Source organism: Bos taurus, chromosome 7, assembly GCF_002263795.3.
Source record: "Bos taurus isolate L1 Dominette 01449 registration number 42190680 breed Hereford chromosome 7, ARS-UCD2.0, whole genome shotgun sequence".
Taxonomy (NCBI): domain Eukaryota; kingdom Metazoa; phylum Chordata; class Mammalia; order Artiodactyla; family Bovidae; genus Bos; species Bos taurus.
In genome coordinates, this window is record NC_037334.1 from 59,505,807 (window position 1) to 59,518,299 (window position 12,493).

The window sequence follows — 12,493 nt, forward strand, 5'->3', positions numbered from 1 at the left end:
ATGCCTTCTTCGCCCTACTCAGAGGAATGTGCTCTCTTCTGAGCTCCCCTCGTATCTGTCTGTAACTTTAGTCAGGTTGCTTTCTTCTTATTTTGGTTGTGAACTTCTATTCAGTTCAGTTCAGTTGCTCATACTCATCTTTAAATTTCTAGGATCAAAGTTCCTGGAACCAGTAGGTTTCACCCAGCAAGTGTTTGAGAAAAGAATGATGAATGTAGCTGTATGACTCTTTGTTGTCACTTCATTTTCAGCATTTAGTAATACTTGCAATAATTGGTGTTCAATTATTATGTTAGAGTGAAAGAAGCAATTTTTACTATATAGCATTTCTAAAATCAGCAAGATGTTTATATGCTTCTGTGTAGAAGCCATTGTTCTATGTGTGGAGACACTAGAGAGAAAAAAGATCCATGAGTTTATATCCTAGCATGTGTGTGTATTTGTCAATATGATTGTATATATATGGTAGTTGGGAAATATACAAGTAAATAATTATGTAAGAAAGATAATTTTAGATGTTGAAAAGCATTATGAAAGCAATAAAGCACACTGATCTGAGTTTGGGTGGAGATATTTTGAATTGACAGGGAAATCTTCACTGAGCAGGTAGTATTTGAACTGATATTTCTTAAAAACAAAAAAACAAAGAAACTAGCTATTTAAGGCTCTTGGCCAGGAGTCTTCCATTTGGAGGAAATAATGTGTAATAAGAGCAGGAGCCATAAGGTGAAGAGTACTTGGTGTATTTGAGAGAAGCAAGAGAATTGTGAATGGTATTTATGCTCAATTACTAAAATCCATCTGTGAAATACTTGTTAAAATAAAAATGTTAAGTAAGAATCATCATGTATGTTTTGCCTAAAAGCAAGGGGTTGAAGAAAATAGCCCCTAATTCGCATTCATAGGGAATATCAAGGGTTTTTAAACTCAATGATCATTAGGAGTATGCTCTCCTAATTCAATAAATTCCTTGACCTTAAAATCCCTCACATTAGCATTTTTATTTTCCTAGTAGTTGTGACACCAAGCGTTATTAACATTGTGCACAAATTACACAGGTTACTGCTTGATGGAAGCTTTCTTGTTCCAAGGATCTGCTGGGAGCAGGTTGAAATATGTAAATTGCTAGAAAATTACTTGATCACAACTATTACTGAATGCTGATGAGAGCAAATTTTGGGTGTAATACATATAATTCATTTTTATTCTGCCTAAACAACATTTCAGACCATTGTTCCTGTCTGAAAAAGGCAGGAAATAAGCTTTGGTTTCTGATGTCTCTAATCACTGGGGACATAGATTATATAATCAGGGTGGAGAATCTGGCTGGCTGCCAAATGTGTAGGTACTCAGAAGCATGCATATGGATCTACTTATAAATACAGCCTGTAGAACATCCACAGCGGTGAACTCTTTAACACAGTCCCTGCAGACTTGGCAGATTCATTGATCATGAAGTCATCAGGCACCCTTATGCTTCTGATCAGCGTGGCCTATTTGTTCATCTTGGCAGGTGAGTAATATATATATATATATTCACACACAAAATGGAATTCTGGTCAATGTTAGCAGTCACGATGTGACGTCATTGTTTATGGTGATGATGATGATGGTGATAAGGATGGTTAATGATGGTGACCGCCCATAATACTATTTAGAGGAAACTTACAAAATTAGCAACTTGAATTATCACTATAATACTATGTAAGAGATAGTGTCATCTACTCGCAAAAACAGTGTTATAATTCATAGGATGAGATGGCCTGTCCTAGACCAAATGCCCCTTAAATGCCTAATCTATAAGTTCCCGTCCAGGAATTCCTGGAAGGCCAGTGGTTAGGGTTCTGTGCTCTCACTGCCAAGGGCCTGGGTGTAATCCCTGGTCAGGGAACTAATATCCCACAAGCCAAGCGGTGAGGTCAAGGGGGAAAAAAAGAAAAAATAGAAGTTACAGGCCAGTTACAAACTGCTGCTGCTAAGTCGCTTCAGTCGTGTCCGACTCTGTGCGACCCCATGGACTGCAGCCCACCAGGCTTCTCCATCCATGGGATTCTCCAGGCAAGAACACTGGAGTGGGTTGCCATTTCCTTCTTCAATGCATGAAAGTGGAAAGTGAAAGTGAAGTCGCTCAGTCATGTCTGACTCTTAGCAACCCCATGGACTGCAGCCTACCAGGCTCCTCCATCCATGGGATTTTCCGGGCAACAGTACTAGAGTGGGATGCCATTGCCTTCTCCGAGTTACAAACTAGCAAATCATAATTAAGAGCATAAGATTATAAATAAGTTTCATTCTTCAATGAAACAGCTTATTTTGAAATTATAATAGAAATTCTTACATAAAGTCACCTTCAAGAAATTCTTACCTAAAGAGCTTCAACTACTGAAATGTTCCTGAGATGCTTCCATCTTACTGAAAACTGAGGCATTCTTAATTAGCCTCCAGGTAAGCAAAGAAAAGAGAGAGGGAATGAGTGGAAGAGCCCAAGTGTAGGATTTTTATATTTGGCCTCTAATCTTCATTGTTCTACTATCTTCTTCTTTAATATTGAGCAACCTACTCCTTTTCTCTGGCTACTGCTCATCATGTGAAAATAGAGTTGTGACCCTTATGTGCTCTAAGACTTGTTTCAATAAAAGGTTGTGGTTATGTACATTGTCTTTAGAATCTAAGACCTGGGCTTGCTTTCTGGCTCTGCCATTTACAAGGTACATGCCCTCAGACGAGTTATTTGCCCCAGGTTTCAATTTCCTTAGATTTAAAACAGAACTATTAGTATGACTTAATATATGTAAGATTTAATACAGTGCTTGAAATATAGAAATCCCTTAGTTCATGGTAGATACTGTAGGGGAAATAGGGGTAAATTATATGATTTTTTTCAATGCTCTCCAAATTATTTTGTATTTTATTGTTATATTAGCTCTTTGTTGGCCAATTATCTTGATTATCCTTTAATGGCTTCTAGATTTTGGAATTTTCAACTTCTTTCTGGTTAAATATATGCCACTTTGACATATATTTTTGCCTTCCTTTCTTAAGTTAAAGCCTGGTTTTAAGGTAGACATTAAAGAAGTGAATATAATCAATAAAAGCCACACAGATCATAAATAGCAAATGTAGCGAAAAGAGCTTTGTATTGGTCGTTTGTAACCTGGCCTCTGGCCTCTAGTTCAGCTGAGTAGTTAAGAAGCTGTGTGTCCTAGAGAAGCTTTCTGCCCTTCTCTGGGCCTTAGTTCTTCATCCTAAATAAGGCAGTTATAATATTAGAAGGTCTCTGAGGATCATTTAACTCTAAGATTCTGATTCTGGAATCTGCCTGTCCTATTGTGACTTATCATTGTTTGTTCTGTCCTTGCAGAGGCTGTGAGCCAAAGAGGCTCCCAGGTATGTATTTCTCACTCTCACTGGCCCTCTACTATCACAAGAGGTTGTCTTACAACAACGGTGATTTGGAGTTGGGAAGTACTGTGACTATTTCATTAAGGTCTTCTGAGTTCATTTGGTTGCTCTGGTGAGAAGGTGGGATGGCATGCATGATATCCTTATTTAGGAAAAAATGTCATTTTTAGTGCAGATGCCTTTTCCTTAACAGTACAAAAGCACTTAAAAATTACTTCCCATTTTCTTTAGATGAGCCAGATGTCACATTTCCAGAGAAAACAGTATGTACACAGTTAAAAGCTCTAAAACAGTACATTGCTTATAAAAATATAGGATGTATAGATCAGTCTTATGGACTCTGTGGGAGAGGGAGAGGGTGGGGAGATTTGGGAGAATAGCATTGAAACATGTATAATATCATGTATGAAACGAGTCGCCAGTCCAGGTTCGATGCACGGTACTGGATGCTTGGGGCTGGTGCACTGGGACGACCCAGAGGGAGGGTAGGGGAGGGAGGTGGGAGGAGGGTTCACGATGGGGAACGTGGGTATACCTGTGGCGGATTCATTTCGATATTTCGCAAAACTAATACAATATTGTAAAATTAAAAATAAAATTAAAAAAATATGGGATGAATATAATTTATTTTCTAAATAAGGATAATTTTGAGAGTGGAAGTAGTATTTACAGTTTTATAGAGAAGACATAAACTGAGACTATTCAGCCAACTCAAAACATACAGTCACTCTAGATCTGAGTACCTTGTTCACAAGTCTCTACGAATGCTTCATAAAATGTATTCCGGTTTCCTACACATACATGTTAGATCTTCTAATTGAACCAGGATGTCTAGGGAGGGATGCTGAGGCCTAGGAATCTACATTTTAAGAAGCCCCTGACATTAAAATTGGAGAATTGCAGCTCTGTATTTTAATAAACACACTTAGGTATAGAGAGAGAGTACATGAGTCTGGCATGTACTCTATATACCTAAGTGTGTTTATTAAAATACACACTTAAAATACATCCTTTGGTATCTGTCATATCCCACTCTTTGCGACCCCATGGACTGTAGCCTGCCAGGCTCCTCCGTCCATGGATTCTCCAGGCAAGAGTACTGGACTGCATTGCCATTTCCTTCTCCATTACCTTCTCTTCTTTGTGGACATATGGACAGGTAGCTTGGTTGGCAACTAGTAATCACAGAATCTATACTACTGAGAGAGTAATTTGTAATAATAGGGTCTATAATCATAATAAAAAAAAGAAATAGTTATATACCTTAAAATTTTTTAAAATGTAGTCAGAGTTTCCTTTCTGAAATATGGGTTTTGAGAAAGAATATTCAGGTTTATAATCCAGCCCTATTACTCAGTAAATGTCTGATTATTGGTAACTTATTTCACCTTTCTGTGCCTCAGTGTCTTTATCTATAAAATTCAGCTAATGAAGTACTCAGTTCAATACTACATGGGCTAATTTATATACAGCCCATAAAACTGTTCAGTGCAGAGTAAATACTAAATAAAAATTAACTATTATTAATTTTTTATTTTAATGATTTAATCCTAATAACTAAGTCACATTTATCCAATTTTAGTTTTCTAATTAAAGAGTAAATGTTTTAAACAAAATATTTATAAAGAGATATAGAGAGAAACAACTCTAGAACTTTAAAAAAAAATTAATTCATTCAACAAATATCCTCCATGCTAATTCCAAAAAATTCTAACATTTTAACTTTATTCACATGGCTCTCTTAATTCAAAGTCATAGATAATTTTCAAATGCCAAGATGATAATATCCAAATTCTTTAGCCTGGCTTTCAAGTCCCTTATCAATCTATTGGCTGTCTCCTTGTTCAGCCTCATTCATTCTCTACCAGCCTGTGACCCAATTCTTCGACCACAGCATACCAAGACCTCTCACATGCCTTGGTTAAGGCTGTTCTTACATTCTGAAAGACAATTACCAGTCACACCATTGTGAAAAGTGTGCTCAGGCTCTCATTTAGAAGGACCTTCATATCCTCCATCATGCAGAAATCTCCTAAGAACAAAATCAATTTTGCTCTATCATCCCTATGAATGATTTACTAAGATCCCATCTCTATTTATCCTGGATTTTACTGATATACTAAATTCAACATTTATCATATTATGCTACCCATCACAGATAGCCTTCTCTCTTATAAAGTAAGCTCCTTAAGGCCAGAGGAAGTGTTTTCTCTCTTGTTCGGATCTTAGGTCTTTAAATGTGGCACAGCTTCAATAAAAATCTTACCTAATAAATGGATAGATGGTTGAATGGATAAATCAATGGATTGATAGCTGAAGAGATGGATTTATGAATGAGTGAAAGATTCAACAAATGTTAGAATGTACAAGATAATATCAGATGTGATATATAGTATTTCTACTTTCTGAAAACTAGCCACCTACAAGAATTTTGAGATAAGGTTTTATAATCTATACATCTTACCTAAAAATTTAGTTGAAGATGGAGGTCAACTTCCATCTTCATTTTGCATTTTTTTATGTTTTTAAAAAATATTTTCATTTTGAAAAGTAGCCCAAAGAAATATTATATACTATGTATCTTTTATCCAGCTCACGTTACATAACTTCGGTACAGTCATCAAAGTCAGGAAATGAACATTGATACAGAACTGTTACCTAACTTGTTAACCTGAAATCCTGTTCAAAGTTCATTAGCTGTCCCAGAAATATTATCTCATTCTCTTGTTGTAGGATCTAATCTGAGACCACATATAGTTTTTCGTCTGCTCAGTCTCTCTTCAACTCTTTCTAAGCAACAGCTACTTTCTTGAAGCAAAATTCAGTTGTAAGATTTTAATTAGAAATTTGATAAGACTGCTTTGGAATTTCAAGTTACTGGCACAAAGTAGGTATTCAATATTTGTTGAGTAAAAAGTAAAGAAATAAAATTGATTTCTTCATGGAACCATACAAAAGGGAATTATAAAGGAAGCTAAGCAACAAAAAAGGGAAAAAATTAAAGTATGAAAATTAAATCATGCTGAACAAGAGAAAATACAGAAGAGAATGTACTATCTTTAGAAATTAACTTCTGGTAGAGCATATCCCCTCTTTCACGCCAAAATAAACTTCCTGGGGCTTCCCAGGTGGCTCAGTGGTAAAGAATCTGCCTGCCAATACAGGAGACATGAGTTTGCTCCTTAGGTCAGGAAGATCCCCTGGAAGAGGAAATCACAACACATTCCAGTATTCTTGCCTAGAAAATCCCATGGAAAGAGGAGCCTAGAGGGCTACAGTCCATAGGGTCACAAAGAGTTGGACATGAGCGAGTGACTGAGCACACACACATGTAAACTTTTCAAATCAGAAATTGTTTTTGAAAAGAAAATGTTTGAAAAAGACAAATTTTGTCTTGCTTAAACTGTACTATATGAAATATATAGTTTTTAAAAAATATCTTACCAATTCACAGACTAAATATTTCACTTAATCTTTAATCTACTGTGTTTTAATACAACCAAGAAGTTGATTGTTAATGCCTTCTATTCCATGTGGTGACTGTAGAAAGCATAAAAGTAACAAGTCAGATCCTTAATCCAAGACAATTAGAAAGTCATGCTATTAGAGTTGATGAGACTCTTCTTAACTTTGATTCTTCTGATGTTTAGGGTGATAAAACTAACAGTTACATTTTGTTCTCTTTACCATATGAGGAAAATTATGTTCTGGGAGGCAGGTGGAGTTACATATTTTCATGTTGAATCTTTAAGTCTAGAAATATATTTTAAAGATTACTGAGATTAAATAATAACTTTATAAACTGCATTACTGTCATGTTCTTAATGCGAACTAATTTGCAATCAGATATATAACTATGAACAGGAACTTCTTGAGAGGAGGGACTTAGTATGCAAAATTAGATTCTTGGAAAAATGGGTTCATGATAGATAAAGAAACAAACTGGAAAATCACAATGTAATGGTATGAAAGTGAAGTCAAAGTGAAATTTGCTCAGTCGTGTCTGACTCTTTGTGACCCCATGGACTATGCTGCTGCTACTGCTGCTAAGTCACTTTAGTCGTGTCCGACTCTGTGCGACCCCATAGACGGCAGTGCACCAGGCTCGCCCGTCCCCGGGATTCTCCAGGCAAGAACACTGGAGTGGGTTGCCATTTCCTTCTCCAATGCATGAAAGAAAAGTGAAAGTGAAGTCGCTCAATCGTGTCCGACTCTTCGCGACCCCATGGACTGCAGCCCACCAGGCTCCTCTGTCCATGGGATTTTCCAGGCAAGAGTATTGGAGTGGGGTGCCATTGCCTTCTCCGCCATGGACTATACAGTCCATGGAATTTTCCAGGCCAGAATACCGGAGTGCGTAGCCTTTCCCTTCTCCAGGGGATCTTCCCAACCCAGGGATCAAACCCAGGGTTCCTGCTTTGCAGGTGGATTCTTTACCAGCTGAGCCACAAATCTAGGTTCTAATTCTGTCCCCATGTCATGTGAAATGTTGGAAGAATGTCTTCCAAAAGGAAGTGAGCCTTAATGTCCCCACATGTAAAATTAGAGCATAGGAAATACTGCTTTTCAAAGAAATGCCCTTCGGCTAAACCGAAAGCAAAATCTCAACAGGTAAAAGACCAGATAAACACTGACTTTCTTTGCTTGAAGTAAGGGTAATGAAAGCAGAATAAAAAAGATGGCTACTAAAGTCTGTCTATTCCCGTGAGGAAAATCTGTGAGCAGATTTTCTTTCATTCTACCTATGAAGTTGTGTAATTATATAAAAACACTTTCACACTATTCAACAAAGTTCCATAAATTTCCTATTATGGTCAAAGCCTACAGGAAATAGAAATATGAAAAAAATAATTCCTGAAGTTTTACTTGATAAATGCATCAAAAGTCTTTAAAAAGGCAAATTAAAAACAGAGGATCTTTTTACTTCCAGAAATGGAGCCTAAAGAAAGAATTGAAAATGCATTTATACAGATATTCCTAGCAATATAGATTGTATTAGCAAACAATATGGAAACAAACAAACAAAAAAGGAAAAAACAGGGAAACAAACCAAATGTTTCCAAATAGGGAACTGAATGATAATTAATACAATATATAGTAACTATTCAAATGGGTAATATAGAATGTATATTGATGCAGAAAGATACTGAAAGAATATTTCAAGTTTAAATCATTTTATAAAATGCTATCAATGGTAAAGAGACTTGGGAAAAATATATAAACAGAGAAGATGTCAGGAAAGGTACTATCAATAGTGCAAATTTCTGGATATTGTTTTACACATGATTTAAATCTATCCCTTTTGTGCTGCTCTGTATTTTTAACGGTTCTATTATAACATGCATTGTTTGTATGACAGGTAGTTACAGAGATAGCTAATGAAGCAATCAATTATAGAACTATGATTATATGCACATATATCTTGTTATGCCTTACTCCTAGGAGTTTGCATTGAACCCAGGTCTCCTACATTGCAGGCAGATTCTTAACTGTCTGAGCCACCATAGAAGTCCAAAGTAAAACAAAAATAAGTAAACAAAAGCAAATATAAATAAAAATATTAATAACATTTGTGTACTACTGAAGGTTGATGTCAGATAATAAACTTGTAGGCATTTGGAAACGGAAGCAATCTTTTTTCACCTGAGGATTTTCAGGAAAATTTCAGAGTATGAGATGGTATTTGAGAGGTGTTATTTCATATCATTAAAGAATGACATAAAAGAGAAGATTTATTATAGGAAGAAAGAGTAGTATAGTGCTGGAAAAAAAAAAAAACAAGCAAAATGTTTTCAAAGGTTATTAAAGGCCAATTTGGCTAGATTCGTGGGTTTCCATATGGTCAGAATGATATAATGGCTAAGAATATATGCTCTAGAGTTAAACTGTCCTTGTTTGAATCCTGGGTTTACAAGGATGTAATAATAAGATAATGATAATAAGAGTTTAGTAATAATAACTTTTTAAATGGATTTATAAGCATAAATTGAATATTTTTATTATCACTTGAGAGAGGTAATGATGTCAATGCCATTATTCATGGAATTAAAAAAGAACTCTTTAATCACAGGCTTTTTGCAGCAATTATGAGAAAACAGCTACAAATGGAAAACCCTGTCCCAAGACTGACAAACCAGTATGTGGCACTGACGGACAAACTTACCACAACCTCTGTGAATTCTGCAAAGCAGCTAAGTAAGCACCCGAAAGCTGTCTTGGAAGAGCATCTTTGGTTTAGGTCAATGGGGTATAAGTCAGGGAAGTTATTTATTAAGCCTTTTACTATGCTAAGTATTTTACACATAGTTCTTTTTTAAAATAAGGCAGTATTATTAGCCTCAGACCTAGAAAGCTTTAGTATCATTTCCCAGTTCATTTATACTGGGCTTAACCCACATCCACTGCACTTCACTGAGAGCAGTATCTCTGTTCTTTCAGGGAAAGAAATTGGAAGCTCAATTTCAAACATGAAGGAAAATGTTGATTCGCCTGATGCTGCAATGCTGAAAGTGCCTACAATTCACCTTTTGCATCAGAAGAGTCTCTGTTTATCCAGTCTCCATTGCTATGTATTTCCCATCAGTTATTTTGCATAAAGAAAGCACTTTCAATAAAGTTATCTTGGCAGACTGACTACATTGATGTTCTTTTCAGCTAACAAGGGAGCCACCTTTATTTGATTTAGAGTAACTGCTAGACTGCTTTAGTACAAAATGATACAATTTGAAAACAAACCACAGGACATAAATTATTATCACACTTTTCAAATCCAGAATTCTCCAACCAGTACTCTGAGTCTCAATTCTTCAGAATTTATGCAGATGAAGTCAAGGACAAGAAAGCTCAATCCAAGAAAATATAGATCATCTGATACAAATTAGCATTCTTTAGTATATGATATATTTGTGAAGTGTTTTTCCTTAGGGACATATTGAGTTAGTTTTAGAGCTTCTCAACTTGTACCCTGAGACAAGAAATAAGTAACAAGTGAGACAAAATGTTGGTCACGTCAGTCATTTCGGGCAGCTGAATAGGTTCTGCAACAACTGAAGCCTTTCGGCTAGTTGTCTCTGGCTTTATCAGTTTACTACATAAAATAATTTTCTATGTATGATAAATTGTGAAAAAGCTTGAAAGTATAGGTTTACTGGCATATAGTATGTCCTCAGAAATCTAAAGATGTAGACAAGATTGTATCTTCAAACTGTTTGGAGGGAAAATTTTACAGCAACCAACAAACATATGGCTCAAACCATAAAAAATTTGCATGCAATGCAGCAAACCCAGGTTCAATCCCTGGGTTGGGAAGTTCCCCTGGAAAAGGGAATGGCTACCCACTCCAGGAGTCTTGCCTGGAGAATTCCACAGACAGAGGAGCCTGGCAGACTACAGTCTAGGGAGTTACAGAGTTGGACATGACTGAGCAACTAACATTTTCACTTTCACTTTCAAAGTATAGTTTGGTACACTCTTATTTTATAAAATCCCTGTGCATGAATTATTTCATTCATTAATCACAAATAATTATTCAATGCTTATGATAGATACCAGGAGTCCCTGGTAGCTCAGACGGTAAAGAGTCAGCCTGCAATGCAGGAGACCCAGGTTTGATCCCTAGGTTGGGAAGATTCCCTGGAGAAGGAAATGGCAACCCACTCTAGTATTCTTGTCTGGAGAATCCCATGGACAGAACCACCTAGCAGGCTACAGTCCATGGGGTCACAAAGAGTTGAACACGACTGACCGACTTCACTTTATGCTAGATACCATTCCCAGGATAGGGCAAACAAGACAAGATCCTTGGGGCCATAAGAATAAATATTTTAAAAATATTTTTCAGTTATTAATCGATTAATAAAGGAAGCAAAGTTGAGACATATGACAGAGAAAACGGGGTACATTTTGGAGAGAATAATTATTTGAATTAGGTTACTTTGAATTGAGTCCTGAAAGCTGAAAAGCATTTCAGTTCAGTTTAGTTGCTCAGTCATGTCCGACTCTTTGTGACACCATGAACTGCAGCACACCAGGCCTCCCTGTCCATCACCATCTCCCGGAGTTCATTCAAACTCATGTCCATTGAGTCGGTGATGCCATCCAGCCATCTCATCCTCTGTCGTCCCCTTCTCCTCCTGCCCCCAATCCCTCCCAGCATCAGAGTTTTTTCCAATGAGTCAACTCTTCGCATGAGGTGGCCAAAGTACTGGAGTTTCAGCTTTAGCATCATTCCTTCCAAAGAACACCCAGGACTGATCTCCTTTAGAATGGGCACATGCAAATTTAGAGGAAGGGTGTTCTGAGCAAAGAGAACAACAAACATAAAAACAACAAAATACCAAAAACAAAACCCTGAAATGTAAATAAGGTTGCCATGATCAAGGGTGAGAGAAGTCAGTTTATAGACAGCTCCTTCTATAGGAGCCAAGGCACAGCATTGGGGTTACTTCGACAGATATGCTAAAATATCTTTCCTAGGGTTGCTGCTGCTGCTGCTGCTGCTGCTGCTACTGCTGCTAAGTCGCTTCAGTTGTGTCCGACTCTGTGTGACCCCATAGACAGCGAAAACAGCTATTTAATGACACTGTGCTTGAGTTTCCTCAACGTATAGTTAAGGGTGTGACCAAATACTGTTTGAAGAAGTTAATGAGATAATGTACATAAAGCTTCTCATACATGGTACCTATTTTGGTTATCATGGGGTCTTGATTCAATGTGAAAAAGTAATCACTATCTTGTCAACAGTATTATAACAATTATCTCTCTCTGCATAACAGATCATCTCCAACTTATGGGCTTTAAACAAAAATAGTAAGTTATAGTATATGCCCACAATTCTGCAATCTGTGGACTTCCCTGGTGGCTCAGACGGTAAAGCGTCTACCTACAATGCGGGAGGCCCAGGTTTGATCCCTGGGTCGGGAAGATCCCCTGGAGAAGGAAATAGCAACCCACTCCAGTACTCTTGCCTGGAAAATCCCATGGATGGAGGAGCCTGGTAGGCTGCAGTCCATGGGGTCGCCAAGAGTCGAACACGACTGAGCAACTTCACTTTCTGCAATCTGTGCAGGATCAGCGCAAATGGTCTGCCTTT

At 37.1% G+C, this 12,493-nt stretch overlaps 1 protein-coding gene and 1 long non-coding RNA gene across 3 annotated transcripts in view; one reads left to right on the forward strand and one right to left on the reverse strand.

Annotated features, from left to right (window-relative positions):
* The window catches only part of LOC132345765 (uncharacterized), a 95,952-nt gene that overhangs the window by 63,632 nt on the left and 19,827 nt on the right, over nucleotides 1-12,493 (reverse strand). The gene's annotated exons all lie outside the window — the stretch shown is intronic.
* Nucleotides 1,421-10,035, forward strand: LOC112447447 (serine protease inhibitor Kazal-type 12-like). 2 transcript variants are annotated; one of them, XM_024995236.2, is made up of 5 exons: nucleotides 1,421-1,513; nucleotides 3,362-3,387; nucleotides 3,634-3,665; nucleotides 9,473-9,597; nucleotides 9,841-10,035. In XM_024995236.2, exons 1-5 carry the CDS (start codon nucleotides 1,453-1,455, stop codon nucleotides 9,996-9,998), a joined length of 402 nt encoding a protein of 133 aa, XP_024851004.1. In that variant the 5' UTR covers nucleotides 1,421-1,452; the 3' UTR covers nucleotides 9,999-10,035. The 2 variants fall into 2 exon arrangements, with proteins under 2 accessions (XP_024851004.1, XP_024851005.1); XM_024995237.2 differs by lacking the exon at nucleotides 3,634-3,665.